General features: G+C 43.5%; 1 protein-coding gene across 4 annotated transcripts; it reads right to left on the bottom strand.

Annotated features, from left to right (window-relative positions):
- Window positions 1-2,869: 2,869 nt before the first annotated feature.
- LOC106608227 (transcription initiation factor IIA subunit 1) lies at window positions 2,870-19,654 on the bottom strand. 4 transcript variants are annotated; one of them, XM_014206060.3, is made up of 12 exons: window positions 19,423-19,654; window positions 15,129-15,230; window positions 14,743-14,902; window positions 11,010-11,048; window positions 10,809-10,873; window positions 9,457-9,532; window positions 9,251-9,292; window positions 8,835-8,986; window positions 8,202-8,336; window positions 7,708-7,950; window positions 6,063-6,152; window positions 2,870-5,696 (listed from the first exon to the last, which is right to left on the bottom strand). In XM_014206060.3, exons 1-12 carry the CDS (start codon window positions 19,450-19,452, stop codon window positions 5,589-5,591), a joined length of 1,242 nt encoding a protein of 413 aa, XP_014061535.1. In that variant the 5' UTR covers window positions 19,453-19,654; the 3' UTR covers window positions 2,870-5,588. The 4 variants fall into 4 exon arrangements, with proteins under 4 accessions (XP_014061535.1, XP_014061536.1, XP_014061538.1 ...); XM_014206061.3 differs by having other exon boundaries at window positions 8,853-8,986; XM_014206063.3 differs by lacking the exon at window positions 9,251-9,292.
- Window positions 19,655-22,642: the final 2,988 nt, after the last annotated feature.

The raw sequence follows: 22,642 nt of genomic DNA, 5'->3' as shown, positions 1-22,642 counted from the left end.
TCTCATCTCCCAGCCCTATCCAGGCCTGGCCCCTTCCTCTCCTGGTATAAACCTCTCATCTCCCAGCCCTATCCAGGCCTGGCCCCTTCCTCTCCTGGTATAAACCTCTCATCTCCCAGCCCTATCCAGGCCTGGCCCCTTCCTCTCCTGGTATAAACCTCTCATCTCCCAGCCCTGGCCTGGCCCCTTCCTCTCCTGGTATAAACCTCTCATCTCCCAGCTGCTCCTCAAATAAGCAGCAGGGCAGGGCTCTTTGGATGGACAATGTGCACCATGCTGCCATATTGGGTTTCTCTACTCAAATACAGTAGAGGGAGATGAGAGACAGAGAGATGATGTGAAAGAGCGTGTTGACTTTTCACTTCTTGTACGCTCGTCTCTACGGGTCAGTAGGTGTAGTCAGTGAGCTGCTCTTGAATGGTCAAGTAGTAGTCAATGTGCTGCTGTTAAAAGGTCAAGGGCCATCCTCTCATATAACTACTGGAGTGTTACACCATGCTCTGCTAACCTACGCAAAGACAAAATGAAGAGAATGATGAAGTGGACGACAAGAAAAAAACACTCCCTCCTCTCTTTCTGATTCATCAAGTGCTTCCAGATTCTCCAGACTGAGCACCTGCCGTCATGCCATGCCAGTGAACCACACACACATTAACATGAGACAAGTCACGTAATGAACTACATCACACGTCCCAAGTCTTTAAATAACAGCCAGTCGTTCACGATAATTGGATGGACTGCAATGTCCACCATCAAGCCTGCCGACCTGGGTCAAATACATGTTATATACATTCAAACACATCAACCAAGTTCACCCGGTAGATTATGGTCATGAGACCTGGGATTTGAAACTAACTACCTTTTGGTCACTGACATGCCTCTAACCTCTATCTCACTGCACCTTCTGTTAAAATTGTACAGCCCAAAAGAGACACCACCTGACGTCGGCAGACCCTTCAGTACGTCAGCTCTAACTGTACTCCAGTGCTCACTGAAGACTAGGCTGCTTCCTGCCTATTCCATTGGGAGTATTTAGGGTCCATTATTCCTCTTCCACTCCGAGAGATTAACTAGGACAAGACGCCACCCTCTGTTTTCCATTTCCAATCAGTGGCAGAATCCACATGACATCTTAGTCATTTAGCAGACACCCTTATCCAGAGTGACCAACAGTCAACTACAGTAGGTAGAACTAGCTCTCTATATTAACTGGGTTCTAGTCCCATTATTACTGTTAGGTTCTAATTCAACTACAGTAGGTAGAACTAGCTCTCTACATTAACTGGGTTCTAGTCCCATTATTACTGTTTGGTTCTAATTCAACTACTGTAGGTAGAACTAGCTCTCAATATGAACTGGGTTCTAGTCCCATTATTACTGTTTGGTTCTAATTCAACTACAGTAGGTAGAACTAGCTCTCTATATTAACTGGGTTCTAGTCCCATTATTACTGTTTGGTTCTAATTCAACTACAGTAGGTAGAACTAGCTCTCTATATTAACTGGGTTCTAGTCCCATTATTACTGTTAGGTTCTAATTCAACTACAGTAGGTAGAACTAGCTCTCTATATTAACTGGGTTCTAGTCCCATTATTACTGTTAGGTTCTAATTCAACTACAGTAGGTAGAACTAGCTCTCTATATTAACTGGGTTCTAGTCCCATTATTACTGGTAGGTTCTAATTCAACTACAGTAGGTAGAACTAGCTCTCAATATGAACTGGGTTCTAGTCCCATTATTACTGTTAGGTTCTAATTCAACTACAGTAGGTAGAACTAGCTCTCAATATTAACTGGGTTCTAGTCCCATTATTACTGTTAGGTTCTAATTCAACTACAGTAGGTAGAACTAGCTCTCTATATTAACTGGGTTCTAGTCCCATTATTACTGTTAGGTTCTAATTCAACTACAGTAGGTAGAACTAGCTCTCAATATGAACTGGGTTCTAGTCCCATTATTACTGTTAGGTTCTAATTCAACTACAGTAGGTAGAACTAGCTCTCTATATTAACTGGGTTCTAGTCCCATTATTACTGTTAGGTTGTAATTCTCAGAGTAAAAACTCTACGGACACTATGAAAGCTTAAACCAAGTTTATTCTTCCCACAGGATCAATACAGCTGCATTAGACTAAAACATTTATACACAAACACTCGTATTTAACCCTTTCTCCTAGGCTGAGTCTTCTCCTACCCATCTGAACAAAAAATCTTTACTGCTAGGCAGGAAACGAAGTAATACGGCCATAAACTTTTCTTTCTCCTTTAACATGACCTGACCTCGGCCCCCAACACCACTAATCCATGTCTCTCCCCTTATCGACGCCTGCCACGTGATCGCTTCCCTGCACTCAAAACATTCCAAGCTTAACTGCACACACTATATACCTTCCTCCTATAACCATTAACTTCTGGTGTAGACCCTAAGCCCTCCCTCAGTGACATGAATAAGTATATTTCATATTCTCAGAACCCAACACTACCACATGTTGTATCTCATCGTTACCCATATTACAACACAGGGCCTGTATATCAGCCAGGTTGGAATTAGGGCAACACCCACATAACCCGGCAGACTGATATCAATTATTTAGATTATCCCGTCCAAATATGGAAAATGGGGATAAAACTAAAGTGATTCTGGGTCATTTTCATCACAGTAGTATAAGGAATGTATCTGATCATATTTTCAGATGTAAAAAATTTCAGATCTGAAATCTCAAAACGACTGTGAGAAAGTATGTGAAATGTAGTCGCCTTTCACCTTCATTCTTTTATTTTCTGAAGTAAGAAGATCAGGAATTCTTAAAACTTCTACCCCTGAAATGTCATGATTATACTATCCCAGTAAAGAATGCCATACACAAACCAGTTTTCATATTACTTTAATACATTTTTTAGCAAAGGCAAAAAACTCAATGGGTCTGTTCAATAAAATACTACTTTCTCTAATTAGTTGTATTCAAAGCACAGCCTTCCAAGTTATTGTCATTTACAAAGATCTTTGATTTAAAATTAAAAAACACTATGATTTATAAAACAAACAATTCATTTCCCTCGCAAACAGTTATTTGAACAGCAGTTGAAACACATGGTACATGAAAACAAAAGTTTCCAGACATCCTCTTTTGAAATGCTTATTTTATCATTATATATTTGGATAGCTGCAAGCCAAATTAAAATCCAAAAGGCACGTGTACGAAATGACATCAGGGAATTGGAACACATGGAATTACGAACTACAATAAAATCATTTTGGAATACATGGCCAAAACCACTTGAGCAGGAGCAATTTATTCCAAAACCACTTGAGCAGAAGAGTGGCTCTGGCTTATGTCATATGCTACTGCTTGTCTTAGCCACTCTGTTCTAGAACTAGAAGCCACTCTGTTCTAGACCCAGAACCTACTCTGTTCTAGAACCTGCTCTGTTCTAGAACCTACTCTGTTCTAGAACTAGAAGCCACTCTGTTCTAGACCCAGAACCTACTCTGAAATGTTCCGTTATGCGTTCATCAACAGAATGACTTTTGGGCCATTGTGTCAGACTGCACAGCCATGTGTATATACACTAAACCCAAACAGAATCAAAGACACTAAGAAAATCTGAAAACAGTTGACTTCTTTCAGAGAAAAAAAATATGCAAAGGGTACTGTTAAAAGAAAAATGTAAAACTGCAGAGAACACACGCCAAGTTGCCTCCCAGTTGAACCTGGCGTGAAGAGGACTTTTATAAAATCATTATCATGATTAAAAGTACACGACAGACAGACAGACAGACAGACAGACGAGCGCTATACATACACACAGCGCTATACATACACACAGCGCTATACACACACACAGCGCTATACACACACACAGCGCTATACACACACACAGCGCTACACACACACACAGCGCTACACACACACACAGCGCTACACACACACACACACACACACACACACACACACAGCGCTATACATACACACAGCAGTCATGACGTGGAGCACAGCACATGATGGAGCCTAGTCCAGCCAACAGAAAAACATAGGGAGAAAAGCAACACGTGGTTATGGTCATAAGAGCACAGTTTGGTGCGGCTTCTTGTCTTCTTTTTACTCTCAAAAATATAACAAATCGCCTGAGCTTTCAGGAATAAATACAACAAAAACATCTACAAAAAAGAAAAAAAAATGTATCATAAAAATATGATGCATTTGTACTGTAACGTCAGAAAGAGGATGTGGGTGACCATTCCAACAACATTGAACTGATGACAAGATCAAGCAGTGAACTCAGACAGACCTCAAACGAGTAACACTCAAATACACACAAAGACACAGGAGAAAAATAAGCCAGAAGGATTGGGCATGTTGTGGCTGTGGACAAACTCCACTGACTGACTGAACAATACATTGACACTGACAGTGCAAATCTCCCACTGGCTGATCGGTACTGATCGGGTACTGAATCAGAAGACCGGATCCACAAAATAGTAAAACTCTCAGATAAGTGTTTTGAAGACATTTTTTTTTTACAATAATTGTATCTATCCATTCATTGGTTGATTCTTTACAAAGGGACAGTCAACAATAGGATGATTCAGGATTAGGGCATGAAGCAGACAGGTTGAAATCAGAGACATATATTTAAATATATGACTCTGGAAGAAATGTTTAGACTGCACTCTCAGAGAAAATAAAAACATCCTTTTGCCTTTAGTGTTGGTCTTCATCATAATAAAACGATATTAAAACAGCAACAGGAGGGGAGCTAGACTGCTGAACACAGTGGCTATCACTATCAACAAGATAAACAGGAGGGCATTTTTAGTACGGACCATCAGAACATGTGGCAGGAATATCATATCAGTGACATGGACCCAGATCTACAAGCAGATGAAGCTAATAACGTCAGCCTTTTTCAAACAGCCATCTTAACTCAATACACTGGTGTCAACTTCACAGTGTAGTGCCCAGTCGCTGAAAAAAAATGTGATTGACTGACAGGTTTCCTAGCCAATCACTGGGCACACAACTGGGATCGAAAGACTCACTGTCCAGTCACTGGATATTTTATCTGACCTTCGACCCGGATTCAAACCTATTGGCATAAAGTGTTTAGGGTGGGTCAACTGAAGTCAGTGGTTATATCTGGTCCACTATAAGTGTGGGAGAAAACAGTCATGTCAAAATAGAGGTGAAACAAAGAGCCTAAGAAGATTTCTCCTTTGATCCCTCAGCCGTGCCGCATGGAATCCTCAGTGTCTTGTCTTGGGAGGCTTGTAGGGTATTGGGTGTTAATACAGATATACCATTCATACAGATGTGCATCAGTCAGTATCACAGTTTTGGGTGGTGTGTTACGTTTATTTCCTTCCCAAACCAACCCATCCCAGGTCCTCTGGCTGAAATATGATTCCCTGGGTCATAGTTATTGATGAGTCTCTTTCTCAAACTTGACAGAAAGTTCCAGAGTTCCTTCGTGGTGTTTTTTTGTTGTTGTGTTCCTTTTCTGTGTTCCAAATGGCACCCTATTCCCTATGTAGTGCACTATATAGGTAATAGAGTGCTATTTGGGACGCATACTTTGTGCTGTGTGTTTTACCACTCTGCGTCCCCGATGGCTTTGGAGAAGACGTAGTCTCGGCCGTTCAGGTTCATGATCCCATCCTTCAGGTGGAACTTCCATTTGTTCTTACTTCTGTGGATCTGAGGGGGAACCAATGGGCATTAGGAATGTGGGCGAGGGCAGCAGACTGGGCTATCTCTCTCACTACAGTCTGTGTGTGTACTTCTGTGGCTCTGAGGAGAGGAACCAATGGGACAGTGTCAGTGTGGAGGTTAGGAGGGGAGCAGATGGGGATACCAGTCACACATTCACTAACTAACACACACACACACACACACACACACACACACGAAGTCTGGGGTGTCCTCACTGTGATTTCTCCTATACAGGAAGTCTGGGGTTTCGTCACTGTGGTTTCCCCTATACAGGAAATCTGGGTTTCCTCAGTGTGGTTTCTCCTATACAGGAAGGCACACATGCGCTAATGTAATCCGGAGATATCTTACCTTGTCGTACTGGCACACCACCACGTTCTCTGTATCAAACAGTTCTTGGTCCTCCTCATCACTCACATCATCTTCACTATTCAGAGGCTCCTGAGAGAGTGAGGGACGGTTAATTATATCTATCCCTCTCAATCCAGTGTTTCCCCTATATTCATTTAGCCCCTGTACTACTACCATTTATATTTATCATCATCATCAGATTGTCCGAGAAACATCCAAGGTACACTAGTATGTGGACACCTGCTCCTTGAACATCTCATTCCAATATCATGGGCATTAATATGGAGTTGGTCCCCCCTTTGTTGCTATAACAGCCTCTACTCTTCTGGGAAGGCTTTTCACTAGATGTTGGAACATTGCTGCAGGGACTTGTTCCATTCAGCCACGAAGGCAATAGTGAGGTCGGGAACTGATATTGAGCGATTAGTCCAGGCTCGCAGTCGGCGTTCCAATTCATCCCAGAGGTGTTTGATGGGGTTGAGGTCAGGGCTCTGTGCAGGCCAGTCAAGTTCTTTCTGTTTGCATGTCGCTTTGTGCGCGGGGGCATTGTCATGCTGAAACAGGAAAGGGCCTTCTCCAAACTGTTGCCACAAAGTTGGAAGCACAGGATCATCTAGAATGTAATTGTACGCTGTAGCGTTAAGATTTTCCTTCACTGGAACTCAGGGGCCCGAACCATGAAAAACAGCCCCAGACCACCATTCCTCCTCCACTAAACTACAGTTGGCAACTATGCATTGGGGCAGGTAGTGTTCTCCTGGCATCCACCAAACCCAGATTCCTCCATCGGACAGACAGATGGTGAAGCATGATTCATCACTCCAGACAACGCGTTTCCACTGCTCCAGAGTCCAATGGCGGTGAGCTTTACACCACTCCAGGCGACGCGTGGCATTGTGCATGGTGTTGTTAGGCTTGTGTGCGGCTGCTCGGCCATGGAAACCCATTTCATGAAGCTCCCGACGAACAGTTCTTGTGCTGACGTTGCTTTCAGAGGCAGTTTGGAACTCGGTAGTGAGTGTTGCAACCAAGAACAGACGATTTTTAAGTGCTACACGCTTCAGAACTCGGCCGTCCCGTTCTGTGAGTTGTATGGCCTACCACTTCGCGGCTGAGCCGTTGTTGCTCCTAGACGTTTCCACTTCACAATAACAGCACTTACAGTTGACCGGGGCAGCTCTAGCTGGGCAGAAATTTGACGAACTTGTTGGAAAGGTTGCATCCTATGACGGTGCCACGTTAAAAGTCACTGTGCTCTTCAGTAAGGCCATTCTACTGTCAATGTTTGTCTATGGAAATTGCATGGCTGTGTGCTCAATTTTATACACCGGTTACCAACAGATGTGGCTGAAATAGCCGAATCCACTAATTTGAAGGGGTGTCCACATACTTTTGGCCATGTAGTGTAACTGGCTTGTAATCTTGGAAGTGTAGCCAACCTTATTAATAGATGTAATAATTGTTATGTAAAGCTCAACTATTTGTCGGGTTAATCTAGACTTGGCTTGTGATGTCATGAGATCAAGATCAAATTAAACTATCCTCGATTTACAGATGAGATTAAAAGATTCATACAAACATTCGACGGTAAAAGGTTTCAGAATCGTTGACGTCTTTCTCTCATCTCATTGAGAGTCCTACCCACCTCCTCCACCTGGCCGTCCTCTCCATCTTTTTCCTTTTCTTCATCTTCCTCCTCGTCATACTCTTCCTCCTCATCTTCTTCCTCTGAGGACGTGTCCCCCGCTCCGTCCACCTGCAGCATCATAGCAGGCTGCTGCTGTTGCTGTGGACCTCCTGGTGCAGCTCCGCCCTGGACCTGTTGAACTTGTTGGACCTGCTGCTGGATCTGCTGCACCTGACCGGGCTGGCCTGTCATCTGCATTACCTGAAGAGAGCGATGGGTTGAGAAGGGTAGGTTAGTGAGAGATGGTTGAATGTGGGATGGGGTGTTCAGCAGAGTAATCATGATCGTCTGTATAATAACATAAAAAATCCCCTTTTGGCATCTGCATATCTATAGCTTGTTAAGAGCTGAATGTAAAAATAAATTGAATATAGCTATACTAAAGCATATTTTATTAAAATAAACACTTTGTATAATACGCCGTGTGTAGTGACTAGTGAGTAAGGTCTGACCTGTGCATTCTGCTGGACCTTGTTCCCAGTGAGGATGACCTGTTGAGGCTGGATGATGACTCCTGTCTGCTGGGGGAGGCCTCCCTGGAGAGGAGCCAGCACCTGGGGGAGTCCTCCCTGGAGAGGAGCCAGTACCTGCGGAGGAGGGGTACAGCAACATGGTATTACACCCCACACAGTAATGACCATTTGAATCCACCATTCAGTTTTCAATGGCACTTGTTGAATTGAAAACTGAATTAACCCCAACTCAGATCTACCACAGCTCTGACACAGGACCAAGGGTTCTGGCCCTGGTTAGTGAGCAAGTGGCCTCAGAAAATACTATTAACTGCATGATGTTGTTTAACTGTGAGTACCTGCACCAGGTGTCTAACTCCAGGGAGCCTATACCTGCATCAGGAGGCCTATACCTGCACCAGTGGGCCTATACCTGCACCAGGAGGTCTAAATCCAGGAAGCCTATACCTGCATCAGGAGGCCTCCACCTGCATCAGGAGACCTGTACCAGGGGGTCTAACTCCAGGGAACCTCCACCTGCACCTGGAGGCCTCCACCTGCACCAGGAGGCATCCACCTGCACCAGGAGGCTCAAACTTTTACAAACACTGGGAGGACAGTGATAGGACCTACCTGTGTGATGGGGCGTACCTGCTGTATGACGGGGGCCTGCCCACCGCCAGGCTGCATCTGAGGAAGGACCTGCTGCTGAAGGACCATCTGCTGCTGAGGCTGGATAATGTACTGGGTCCCGTTAGCCGCACGCAGCACCTGGAGGATCTGACCTGGGGTCAGGGACAGGGTAGAGGTGCCGTTTAGCTATGAAGAGTATGTTCAGGATCTGACCCGAGATCAGAGGAGAGAGAGAGAGATGGAGACCAGAAACCCCAAGACCCAGACCCAACCTCGTGAGACTAAACCCAAGACCCAGAGTAGCGAAACCATGACCACATCAAGAACATTTTCAATGTTGAGAAACAAGTATATTAACAAGTCTGAAAAATTGTTTGTCATTCCTAAATGTTGTGGGGAGTATAAGTTGTACACACCGTCCACTGTTTTAAGATACATATTCTGGGGCAAATTGCCGCCTGATGTGCATCACCCGGGAAGGACAGAAGAAATTCAGGGCAGAACAAAAAACAAAACAAATTGGTATTTGGTGAGGTAATCTTTCTGCATTTTATAATCAATCAATATGTACTGTTGTAATATATTATGAAGACTGGAGCTGGTGGGATGTTAAATGCTATACCTTGGCTAGTGATGAGTTGTTGGTAGGGACTGATTCCTGTTGGTAAGGCCAAGGTTGCTGCTGTGGTTGCTGCATTCTAGAGGTCAGACAGAGAAAACACATCACAAACCAGGCAGATACCAGGAGAGATGGGTACCCCTAGTCACGCAGGAACACACACACACACACACACACACACACACACACACACACACACACACACACACACACACACACACACACACACACACACACACACACACACACACACACACACACAGAGAGAGAGAGGTTATTTGAGTCTGCTCAGATTTAAACACCTGGAGAAGCTTTTAAAATGTAACCTAGCAATTTGCTATAATAATCCTATATTCTGTACAGAAGACAGGTGTCAGTTGAGAAGACAACACCAGATGGTGGGTGGGGGAGAGGTTGGAGAGGAAACAGGGAAGAAACTAGAGATAACTTCCTATTTAGTCTGAAAAACACACACAGAGTGCGAGAGAGACACAGAGAGAGAGAGAGACAGACAAAGAGAGAGAGACACACAGAGAGAGAGATAGAGACAGAGAGACACAGAGAAAGAGAGAGACACAGAGAAAGAGAGAGACACAGAGAAAGAGAGAGACACAGAGAAAGAGAGAGACACAGAGAAAGAGAGAGACACAGAGAAAGAGAGAGACACAGAGAAAGAGAGACACAGAGAAAGAGAGAGACACAGAGAAAGAGAGACACAGAGAAAGAGAGACACAGAGAAAGAGAGAGACACAGAGAAAGAGAGAGACACAGAGAGAAAGAGACACAGAGATAGAGAGGAGAGGGGGGAGGGAGAGAACAGACGAGTGCAAAGCACTTCAAGGTTTATCTGCTCTGTAATCTAGTGTGAAATCCTTAGCTCTCAGTAAACTATTTCCTGCGTGGCCTCTCCTCCTCTCTCTCTTCCATCTGTCCTCCAGCTGGCCTGGTCGATCATGTTCAGGGCCAGCTCTCACGTTTACACTGTGTGTGAGTGTTTGGACAGGGGTCCGTGTGTGTGTTTGTGTGTAGAGGGGTCTCTGTGTGTGTTTGTCTGTAGAGGGGTCTGTGGGTCTCAGCTATTCTATAATCCATGTGAGTGAGTTCAAAGGGAAGCCACTCATAATGGTGAGGCTCTCATCATTGACACATGCATTATGTCAGCTGGGGGGAATCTGTCTGCAGTGGTTTCATCGTGGATAACTTTACAGATGCCATTGAAATATGACATCAATGAAAAAGTATCACTCGTAATGTCTTTATAATTGATTGGAATTAATTCTTCAAGGGTCCTATGGTGGGAAACTCTGGTCCTATACCTGTGGTCCAGCTACAGCCAAACCCACTACTCCACTCACCATCCCTGTTGCACTCATATGCTGCAGAATTTTAGGATCCTGCACAATGACTTGCTGCTGGGGTGCTGTGGAGAGAAATTATACAAATGTATTCAGTATTTATTACATTTTGTCAGTAATTATACATTTATGATACAGCTCCTTATAAATGCTGCTTTGGAACAAACTGTGTGTGTGTGTAATAATCATGTATAATATTACCGCTGGTGACAGTAGGCCGGGTCGATTGCCAGCTTGTCACTGTGAATGAGAAAGGATTCTCTTTTCAATGCCTTCATTGTTGTTGTTCAATCATATAGTTTGCAGATATGATAGCCATTTTAAGTAGTTATTGAAATGGATTTTGGGCAACCTTAAAGGACCTGTTGTACCTGGGTTAATGGACATAACATTTTATATAATACATTGTGAGTATGGGAAGTGCTATAGAAGGTCCTATAAATGAGAGAGAGTGTGGACAGAGTTAGCCGGCAGGGCAGGGGCTAAGGTAGCTGGCTTCAAATGGGCTAAGGTAGGTGGCTTTAAATGGGCTAAGGTAGGTGGCTTTAAATGGGCTAAGGTAGGTGGCCTTAAAGAGGTGTAGGTAGGTGGTTTTAAATGGGCTAAGGTAGGTGGCCTTAAAGGGGTGTAGGTAGGTGGCTTTAAAGCGGTGTAGGTAGGTGGCTTTAAAGGGCTGTAGGTAGGTGGCTTTAAAGGGCTGTAGGTAGGTGGCTTTAAAGGGGTGTAGGTAGGTCGTTTTAAATGGGCCAAAGTAGGTGGCTTTAAAGGGGTGTAGGTAGGTGGTTTTAAATGGGCTAAGGTAGGTGGCTTTAAAGGGGTGTAGTAGATAGGTGGCTTTAAAGGGGTGTAGTAGGTAGGTGGCTTTAAAGGGGTGTAGTAGGTAGGTGGCTTTAAAGGGGTGTAGGTAGGTGGCTTTAAAGGGGTGTAGGTAGGTGGCTTTAAAGGGGTGTAGGTAGGTAGTTTAAAGGGGTGTAGGTAGGTGGTTTTAAATGGGCTAAGGTAGGTGGCTTTAAAGGGGTGTAGTAGATAGGTGGCTTTAAAGGGGTGTAGTAGGTAGGTGGCTTTAAAGGGGTGTAGTAGGTAGGTGGCTTTAAAGGGGTGTAGTAGGTAGGTGGCTTTAAAGGGGTGTAGTAGGTAGGTGGCTTTAAAGGGGTGTAGGTAGGTGGCTTTAAAAGGGTGTAGGTAGGTGGCTTTAAAGGGGTGTAGGTAGGTGGCTTTAAAGGGGTGTAGGTAGGTGGTTTTAAAGGGGTGTAGGTAGGTGGCTTTAAAGGGGTGTAGGTAGGTGGCTTTAAAGGGGTGTAGGTAGGTGGCTTTAAAGGGGTGTAGGTAGGTAGTTTAAAGGGGTGTAGGTAGGTGGTTTTAAATGGGCTAAGGTAGGTGGCTTTAAAGGGGTGTAGTAGATAGGTGGCTTTAAAGGGGTGTAGTAGGTAGGTGGCTTTAAAGGGGTGTAGTAGGTAGGTGGCTTTAAAGGGGTGTAGTAGGTAGGTGGTTTTAAAGAGTGTAGGTAGGTGGCTTTAAAGGGGTGTAGGTAGGTGGCTTTAAAGGGGTGTAGGTAGGTAGTTTAAAAAGGTGTAGGTAGGTAGTTTGAAGGGGTGTAGGTAGGTGGTTTTAAAGGGTGTAGGTAGGTGGTTTTAAAGGGGTGTAGGCAGGTAGTTTAAAGGGGTGTAGGTAGGTGGTTTTAAAGGGGTGTAGGTAGGTAGTTTAAAGGGGTGTAGGTAGGTAGTTTAAAGGGGTGTAGGTAGGTGGTTTTAAAGGGGTGTAGGTAGGTAGTTTAAAGGGTGTAGGTAGGTGGTTTTAAAGGGGTGTAGGTAGGTAGTTTAAAGGGTGTAGGTAGGTGGTTTTAAAGGGGTGTAGGTAGGTAGTTTAAAGGGGTGTAGGTAGGTGGTTTAAAGGGTGTAGGTAGGTGGTTTAAAGGGGTGTAGGTAGGTGGTTTTAAAGGGGTGTAGGTAGGTGGTTTTAAAGGGGTGTAGGTAGGTAGTTTAAAGGGGTGTAGGTAGGTGGTTTTAAAGGGTGTAGGTAGGTGGTTTAAAGGGGTGTAGGTAGGTGGTTTTAAAGGGGTGTAGGTAGGTAGTTTAAAGGGGTGTAGGTAGGTGGTTTAAAGGGTGTAGGTAGGTGGTTTAAAGGGGTGTAGGTAGGTGGTTTTAAAGGGGTGTAGGTAGGTGGTTTTAAAGGGGTGTAGGTAGGTAGTTTAAAGGGGTGTAGGTAGGTGGTTTTAAAGGGTGTAGGTAGGTGGTTTTAAAGGGGTGTAGGTAGGTGGATTTAAAGGGGTGTAGGTAGGTGGCTTTAAAGGGGTGTAGGTAGGTGGTTTTAAAGGGGTGTAGGTAGGTGGCTTTAAAGGGGTGTAGGTAGGTGGTTTTAAAGGGGTGTAGGTAGGTGGTTTTAAAGGGGTGTAGGTAGGTAGTTTAAAGGGGTGTAGGTAGGTAGTTTAAAGGGGTGTAGGTAGGTAGTTTAAAGGGGTGTAGGTAGGTAGTTTAAAGGGGTGTAGGTAGGTAGTTTAAAGGGGTGTAGGTAGGTGGTTTTAAAGGGGTGTAGGTAGGTAGTTTAAAGGGGTGTAGGTAGGTGGTTTTAAAGGGGTGTAGGTAGGTAGTTTAAAGGGGTGTAGGTAGGTGGTTTTAAAGGGGTGTAGGTAGGTAGTTTAAAGGGGTGTAGGTAGGTGGTTTTAAAGGGGTGTAGGTAGGTAGTTTAAAGGGGTGTAGGTAGGTAGTTTAAAGGGGTGTAGGTAGGTGGTTTTAAAGGGGTGTAGGTAGGTGGTTTTAAAGGGGTGTAGGTAGGTAGTTTAAAGGGGTGTAGGTAGGTAGTTTAAAGGGGTGTAGGTAGGTGGTTTTAAAGGGGTGTAGGTAGGTAGTTTAAAGGGGTGTAGGTAGGTAGTTTAAAGGGGTGTAGGTAGGTGTGTCAGGGAACTGTGGGTTTTTGTATAGTGCTTTTCATGACCCAAATATTCTTATACACAGGAGGTAGACCCAGTAGGGATGAAATAGGATGATCAGAGGTGTTAAAGGCTTCATTCGTACTACAACGGTGGACTTTGCTCGTCCGCCTGCCGCTAAACTCTAGCAGGCTTGTAACTATGCAACCGGACTCTTCATTGAAACAATGCTGAAACATCAATCCATGGGTGAGTCCATTGAAATGAATGAAAAATTATATTGTAAATTCCAGCAGGCGATGGGGGTGATATAGACTCTTAGAAGTACACATCTTTATTTTATTAATTATCGTTAATGCCGTCTTCGGTGTGCTTATCAATGATTATCAATTATTGTATTAAGTCATACAAACCTTACTGTGTGTGAAGCTCAAAACGCATTTCTCATGACTATTTTAACGTGACTATTTAAACACAAAAACACATCTGACTAATAAAATATTTAAAAATCAGTCGTCTTCTTCAAATGAAGGGGATGATGACGCAATCTTTGCAAGAGGGAGGGAATCTGATTTCATTGGTCCTCAACCAGTGGCTCAGTCATTTCATTCAGGGTAAGTGGCTTAAAAGCTTACCTGGCTTAAAAGGTGAGCCACTTTCATTTGAACGGTTATCCCAAGTTGAACTCAGAGTTGACCAAAGTTACCTCTCTAACTCCTCAAACCTGCTTGGTAAAATACCCCTCTGGACAGATTAAGCCAAATCCTAGTATTAAAAGCATAATCAATTGACAATCTCCATTAGACATATATTTTTTGTCTAGGACTAGGCTTAATCTATGTCTAGGAAACCAGCCCATTATGGCTGCGTTTAGACAGGCAGCCTAATTCTGATCTTTTTCCCACTAATTGGTCTTTTGAACAGTCAGATCAGCTCTGAAAAAGATCTGATTTATCAAAATACAAATTAGTGAAAAGTAAAATAATTGGACTGCCTGTCTAAACACATCAAATGTAGCCTACCGGGAACAACAGAGATGGTGTGTCAGGGCCAATGCCTGGGACTCACCTTGCTGCTGCGGGGGCAGGAGGACCTGCTGTGTCTGGGCTTGCTGGGTGGCCTGCTGGGCCTGTTGTGCCTGCTGCTGGGCTGCTGCCTGGAGGGCCGCCTGCTCATCTGTGTTGAAGCCCTCCACTGCCTTACTCTGCATTAGCTTGTTCTCCCACAGCTAAAGGAGAGGGGAGGAAACTTTAAAATGGAGGGTAGACTGTTGACCACCATTTTGACATTTGTATTGTCTATTCTACTTTTTTTTAACTACAGGGAGAGAGGTTATCATAGTGGAAACTACATCAGATGGGAGCTACAAAAGGGAAGCTAACACTAGCGCAGACAAGAGAGAACAACATTCTAGAATGGAATGTTACTAGAAGGAAGAGTTCTGTGTTCTGTACCGTTTTGAGTTCCATGAGGACCTGCTCGTCCACCCCCTCATCCAGGAAGAGCTCCCGGACCTCGTTGATAACATCTTCAATCACAGACCTGTACAGTTTAGGCTGAGAAAACAGAGTACTGTTAGAAGTGCTCTAATGTATATTATAAACTGGGTGGTTTGATCCCTGAATGCACGGGTATGATAAAAACATTACACTATATACAGTGCACTTGGAAAGTATTCAGACCCTTTGACTTTTTCCACATGTTTACGTTACAGCCTTATTCTAAAATTGATGAAATAAATAAAAAAATATATCATCAACCCACACACACAATACCCTATAATGACAAAGCGAAAACAAGTTTAGATTTTTTTGCAGAAATATCTTATTAATATAAGTATTCACACCCTTTGCTATGAGACTTGAAATTGAGCTCAGGTGCATCCAACCAAGTTGTAGATGTTTCTACAACTTGATTGGTGGCCACCTGTGGTAAATTCAATTGATCGGACATGATTTGAAAAGGCACAGACCTGTCTATATAAAGGTCCCACAGTTGACAGTGCATGTCAGAGCAAAAACCAAGCCATGAGGTCAAAGGAATTGTCCGTAGAGCTCCGAGACAGGATTGTGTCGAGACACCGATCTGGGGAAGGGTACCAAAACATTTCTGCAGCATTGGAGGTCCCCAAGAACACAGCGGCCGCATCACTCTTAAATGGAAGAAGTTTGGAACCACCAAGACTTTTCCTAGAGCTGGCCACCTGGACAAATTGAGCAATCAGGGGAGAAAGGCCTTGGTCAGAGGTGACCAAGAACCTGATGGTCACTGACAGAGCTCCAGAGTTCCTCTGTGGAGATGGGAGAACCTTCCAGAAGGTCAACCATCTCTACAGCACTCCACCAATCAGGCCTTTCTGGTCGAGTGACCCCTTGGAAGCCACTCCTCAGTAAAAGGCACATGACAGCCCGCTTGGAGTTTGCCAAAAGGCACCTAAAAACTCTCAGACCATGAGAAACAAGATTCTCTGGTCTGATGAAACCAAGATTGAACTCTTTGGCCTGAATGCCAAGCGTCACATCTGGAGGAAACCTGGCACCATCCCTACGGTGAAGCACGGTGGTGGCAGCATCATGCTGTGGGGATGTTTTTCAGAGGCAGGGACTGGGAAACTAGTCAGCATCGAGGGAAAGATGAACAGAGCAAAGTACAGAGAGAACCTTCATGAAAACATGCTCCACAGCGCTTAGGACCTCAGACTGGGGGCGAAGGTTCATCTTCCAACAGGACAACGACCCTAAACACACAGTCAAGACAACGCAGGAGTGGCTTAGGGACAAGACTCTGAATGTCCTTGAGTGGCCCAGCCAGAGCCCGGACTTGAACCCAATCAGACATCTCTGGAGACCTGAAAATAGCTATGCAGCGACCCTCCCCATCCAACCTGACAGAGCTTGAGAGGATCTGCAGAGAATGGGAGAAACTCCCCAAATACAGGTGTGCCAAGCTTGCAGTGTCATACCCAAGAAGGCTTGAGGCTGTAATCGCTGCCAAAGGTGCTTCAACAAAGTACTGAGTAAAGGGTCTGAATACTTATGTAAATGTGATATGTTTTTAAAAACCTATTTTTGGTTTGTCATTACAGGGGTATTGTGTGTAAAATGATGAAGAAATCAATTTATTAAATCCATTTCAGAATAAGGCTGTAACATAACAAAATGTGGAAAAAGGGAAGGGGTCTGAATACTTTCTGAATGCACTGTTTACGAAAGCATGTGGACATCTCTTGAAATTAGTCGATTTGGCTATTTCAACCACACCAGTTGCTGACAGGTGCATACAATCGAGCACACAGCCATGCAATCTCCATAGACAAATATTGGCAGTAGAATGGCCTTATTGAAGAGCTCAGTGACTTTCAATGTGGTACCATCATAGGACGCAACCTTTCTAACAAGTCAGTTTGTCAAATTTCTGCCCTGCCTGAGCTGCTACGGTCAACTGGAAGTGCTGTTATTGTGAAGTGGAAACATCTAGGAGCAACAACGGCTCAAACGCAAGCTGGTAGGCCACACAAGCTCACAGAATGGGACCACTGAGTGCTGAAGAGTGTAAAAATGGTATGTCCTCGATTGCAACACTCAATACCAGTTCCAAAATTGCCTCTGGAAGCAACGTCAGCACAAGAACTGTTCATCATGTGATGTACTTTTTACTGTTCTACTCACCTTGGTGACCAGTTTATAATAGCAGTAAGGCACCTCAGGGGTTTGTAGTATATGGCCAATATACCACAGCTAAGGGCTGTATCCAGGCACTCGGAGTTGCGTCGTGCGTAAGAACAGCCCTTAGCCGTGGTATATTGGCCATAATATACCATCAACGGCATATTATTGCCTAATGTTAGCTGGGTGCTGCATTATTTAACATTAACTGCATTATTGCTTGGTGACAACTGGTGACAACTGAAATGCACCACGGTAAAGAATGTTGGCCTACAAACGATCCAATATTTATGTTTTTTTTTTTTAAGTGTATATTTTGAGCTTGACTACCTTTGAACTTCAGTCGCACGTATTCAAACTGCATACCATATTCAAAACTAACTTAATTTAGAAAGCCCAAAATTGCAACAGAATAAATGTGCCATTCTTAACTATGTTAAATCAGTTAGAAACTATTAAATTATGCAAGTAAAACGTTTTAGCAGCCCCCCCCCCCCCCCCACACACACAGCAAAGAGAAACGTTTTAAAGTTATTTTCCTGCAATTATGCACATTTAGCCAAGGGGAGTAGAGAACATGTTGCCGTTTTAAAGCAAGTCTGCTGCAATTCTATACGTTTTACAATGGGGAGGAGAGAAGATTTAGCCATTTTATAACTAATTTCATGCCATGGGGCAAAGATAAAATGTGCAGTTGTACAGCTAATTTCCTGCAATTCTACACATTTTTCCATAGGATGGAGGCAAATGTTTGCAGTTTTAATTATGACAACTGATGATCAAATGGGCCCCACCCCAGTTGGTAATTCGACCATGCTTCCAAGTTTAGATACCTGGCCGCTAGACTAATTTTCCGATCTAACTTGGGATGATTGAGTGACTGCTGATGCACAACCCACATTTCAAAATTGCATCTTGTTTATTCTAACTCAACAGTAAGTTGAGACCCCGACTGATTAATTTAGATGTTTTATTGGGCCGCCCGGCAGTTACCCATCCCTGGCCTACCTAACGTTAGATCATCGAAAGACAAGCCCGCAAATGTGCATACGGGAGCTTTCACACTATAAACAACACACATCAATCGGCATTTATGGTATACTCAAAATGTAAACAACCAAAAGACAGTGATCAGTTGGAGCTAGTTAAACTCAATCGGCCATGCACAAAATACACTAACATTTCAATCGACCATAATTCCCCCAAACTAAAATGGTCGCATGGACAGCGACCACTGTCCTTATTCGTCGGTGTCCGTCGTGGTGGACCTGTCTCCCTCCCTACTATAAAAAGCTCGCTGATGTTTATATGTAGAGCCGGTGACGTAGCGTTGACTAGCACCTTCCCATCCCGGACAGTCTATATTAGAGAGCCAATATGGCTGTATAAAACCGAGCTGCGGAAAGGAGGAGGGTCACAACCGTCGAGAGGAGACATGGACGCGATTTTACCGAGCCGGGTTCAACGACCATTGCCTGGTGCTCGGAGTCGCTATTCAAATGATGGATGTAAATGGAATTGCTGGTATCTAGATTGTTTTATTTTAGTGAGTTAATATGTAATTTTAGAGATGGGGCCAGGAAAGAGGACATTTGTCTTGGGGCGGCTTGCTGACGTTAGCAGCCTTGTTCTAACTAGGAAACACATTTTCAAAAATTCCTCCAAACGCACCAGCAAATGTAGGCTGATGCATGCTAACTAGCTGGCAGCCAAGATTGCAAATTAGTCTACATTGCAATTAAAAAGGCTCAAGTCACATTTTACTATTTAGCTAACTATGTCGTTAGCTTCACCAAAGACTTGTCTTCTGGCTTGTATTAACATTAGCCCAAGTTACCAACGCCATTCACCAGCTGTATTCTGAAAAAATGCAGAGGATTCAAATGGTTTCGAAAAGGGGTTAAAATGGCCGATTGTTGTACTTATGGCTATCATTTTTATTAATGAGAACATCAACTGTTTGCCAACAATACTCCCTAAGTCGCTTTTAATATGCTTCCACTCAAAATGCCAACCTTTTTTTTGGCAGCTAGCAGTTTGCCATCATCAGTTTTTACTGACTACCTCTGACAATGATCCTTACCACTTGATTCGAGTTAGCCGAGCTCGCCATTACGCGTAGTGTAAAACCACACGAAAATCAAGCGAGGAATAAGAGCAAAAAAAAAAAAAAAACGACCTAAAACAACTGGGTACGACACTTAAAAATTGCCGGCATAACTTTTGTAAATAAAACACAGATTTTAACGGTCTTATTTACAAACACGGACTCTGCCTTCCCAGCCGTCCTTCGCCCGCCGTTGTCCTCCTTTATATACCGAGCATGAGCTGCGAGTGCGCGAGACATAGGGCAACCCGGTCATTACCGCGAGATTCCGCGGGAATATCGTCCAGGAGAAAACAGGGACGAGTTCAGCAGGACAACGTTTTGGACGTTCAGATAGAAATGTATTATGCAGAATCATTCAAATGCATTTCTGACCTATAGAACAAGAAATCATGTGTAGGCTCTATTCATGGAATTTCTATCTGCCACGTTCGACAACGTTTGGCAAATGAACGTGGTCCAACTTCAGCTTTGACAGCACTGGGAAATATATTGTTACATTGTGTACTGGGAAATGCATGAATGAGAATGCTCACAAAATCAAATAGCTTTGTTTTATAATTCTGATTTGCTTTGACGTTGAACTGACGTCTGAGCCCAGCGGACATTACACACATGTACACCCACCGTATAGACAACTTTACCCCTGCCTACTTGTACGTATTGTATCTACTTCAATCACCACGTATCCCTGCACAAGGTTCATCTTGTATATAACTTCATTCTTGTGTGTTTTATTTCTCATGTGTTTAAACATGTTCTTATTTAACTTGGCATCGTTGGGAATGAGTTTATAAATTATAATTTCACTGTTTTCGGTGCATGTAACAAATACCATTGGTCACATGATACCATGCTGTGTTTCCATGTGTTGCTGCCATGCTATGTTGTCGTTTTAGGTCTCTCTTTATGTAGTGTTGTGGTGTCTCTTGTCGTGATGTGTGTTTTGTCGTATTTTTATTCTTTCTTTTGTAATCCCAGCCCCCGTCCCCGCAGGAAACCTTTTTCTTTCTGGTATGCCGTCATTGTAAATTATAAATATTTCTTAACTTGCCTAGTCATTAAAAACATTTGTGTACCCTCTCCCTTCGTAACTGTGAATTCCTTTATTCTTAGTGTTCTATTTGTCACATGGTACCGCCCAAACTTTGCAAAGTACTTTATGTCATTCAATACTGTATGACATCAAAGGTGATAAATTATAATAGATAATATTAATAATATATTATTCGCCTCGTCCTCTCAGATGTTTGTAAGTCGCTCTGGATAAGAGCGTCTGCTAAATGACTTAAATGTAAATGTAAATGTAGATGTTATCCATTTCTTCCCCTAAGGGTTTTTTGCTCGTGACAGATTCAGGAGACACTTGGATGTAGTAACTCATTGCCACCATTAGAGGGTGATCACACACCGGGACAAACACACATAGGATCAGTTTCCAAACAGTATGAATTCCCACGTCACAATCAATTAACGCAAGGTGAAAGGCATACCCAAATAGTTTTTGTCCCAAAAACTAAAAGCATTGTTTTTGGGACAAATCACTCGCTCAAAGCTAAACTATAGATCAATTTGAACAATTTGGCCGATTGAGCAAGTTGAGGGGACTAAACGGCTGGGCCCTAGATAGCACGCAAGCTGTCATGGTCAAAACATTTGGACTCAATCATTGCTAAAACGGAAGAGGTCTGGCCTTGATAAGGTATTGTTCAGCTTTCTTGACATCTCAGTCAATGAGACCTAGTTTTGCCGCACCTGGAATACTGCCCAGTTGTGTGGTCATGTGCACCTGGAATACTGCCCAGTTGTGTGGTCATGTGCACCTGGAATACAGCCCAGTTGTGTGGTCATGAGGGACATACAGTACCAGTCAAAAGTTTGTACACACATACTTATTCAAGGGTTTTTCTTGATTTTTCCTATTATCTACATTGAAAAAAAATAACACATATGGAATCACGTAGTAACCAAAAATGTTAAACAAATCAAAATATAATTCATATTTTCGATTCTTCAAAGTAGTCACCCTTTGCACACTCTTGGCGTTCTCTCAACCAGCTTCACCTGGAATGCTTTTCCAACAGTCTTGAAGGAGTTCTCACATATGCTGAGCACTTGTTGGCTGCTTTTCTTTCACTTTGCAGTCCAACTCATCCCAAAGCATCTTAATTGGGTTGAGGTCAGATGACTGTGGAGGCCAGATCATCTGATGCAGCACTCCATCACTCTCCTTCTTTGTCAAATAGCCCTTACATAGCCTGGAGGTGTGTTGGGTCATTGTCCTGTTGAAAAACATATGATGTAACCACTAAGCACAAACCAGATGGGATGGCTAATCGCTGCATAATTCTGTGGTAGCCATGCTTGTTAAGTGTGCCTTGAATTCTAAATAAATCACAGAGAGTGTCACCAGCAAAGCACCCCCACACCATCACACCTCCTCCTCCATGCTTTATGGTAGGAACCACACACACGGATATCATCCGTTCACCTACTCTGCTGCTCACAAAGACACAGCAGTTGGAACCAAAGGACAGATTTCCACCGGTCTAATATCCATTGCTCCCGTTTCTTGGCTCAAGCAAGTCTCTTCTTCCTATTGGTGTCCATTAGTAGTGGTTTCTTTGCAGCAATTCGACCATGAAGGCCTGAACAATTGATGTCGAGATGTGTCTGTTACTTGAACTCTGTGAAGGATTTATTTGGGCTGCAATTTCTGCGGCTGCTAACTCTAATGAACTTATCCTCTGCAGCAGAGGTAACTCTGGGTCTTCCTTTTCTGTGGCGGTCCTCATGAGAGCCAGTGTCATTATAGTGTTTGATGGTTTTTGCAACTTCACTTGAAAAAAAATTCAAAGTTCTTGAAATTTTTCGTGTTGACTGACCTTCATGTCTTAAATTAATGATGGACTGTTGTTTCTCTTTGCTTATTTGAGCTGTTCTTGGCATAAAATGGACTTGGTCTTTTACCAAATAGGGCTATCTTCTGTATATCACCCCTACCTTGTCACAACACAACTGATTGGCTCAAATGCATTAAGAAGGATAGAAATTCCACAAATCAACCTTTAACACGTCACACCTGTTAATTGAAATGCACATCAGGTGACTACGTCATGAAGCTGACTGAGAGCATGCGACGAGTGTGCAGAGCGGTCATCAAGGCAAAACTTTTTTTTATTTAACCTTTATTTAA

Source organism: Salmo salar, chromosome 06 (genome assembly GCF_965601325.2).
Source record: "Salmo salar chromosome 06, fSalSal1, whole genome shotgun sequence".
NCBI classification, from domain to species: domain Eukaryota; kingdom Metazoa; phylum Chordata; class Actinopteri; order Salmoniformes; family Salmonidae; genus Salmo; species Salmo salar.
Note: the sequence above shows the minus strand (reverse complement) of the source record. Positions and strands in the feature narration are given on the sequence as shown.

Bases quoted from the DNA above. Each gene is read 5' to 3' on its own strand.
- LOC106608227 (XM_014206060.3), bottom strand. From the start codon at position 19,452: ATGGCGAGCTCGGCTAACTCGAATCAAGTG. The intron at 11,049-14,742 runs GTGAGTCCCAGG...TCTCATTCACAG, and splicing joins CCTGCCCCCGCAGCAGCAAG to TGACAAGCTGGCAATCGACC. The intron at 9,533-10,808 runs GTGAGTGGAGTA...TCTGACCTCTAG, and splicing joins ATATGAGTGCAACAGGGATG to AATGCAGCAACCACAGCAGC.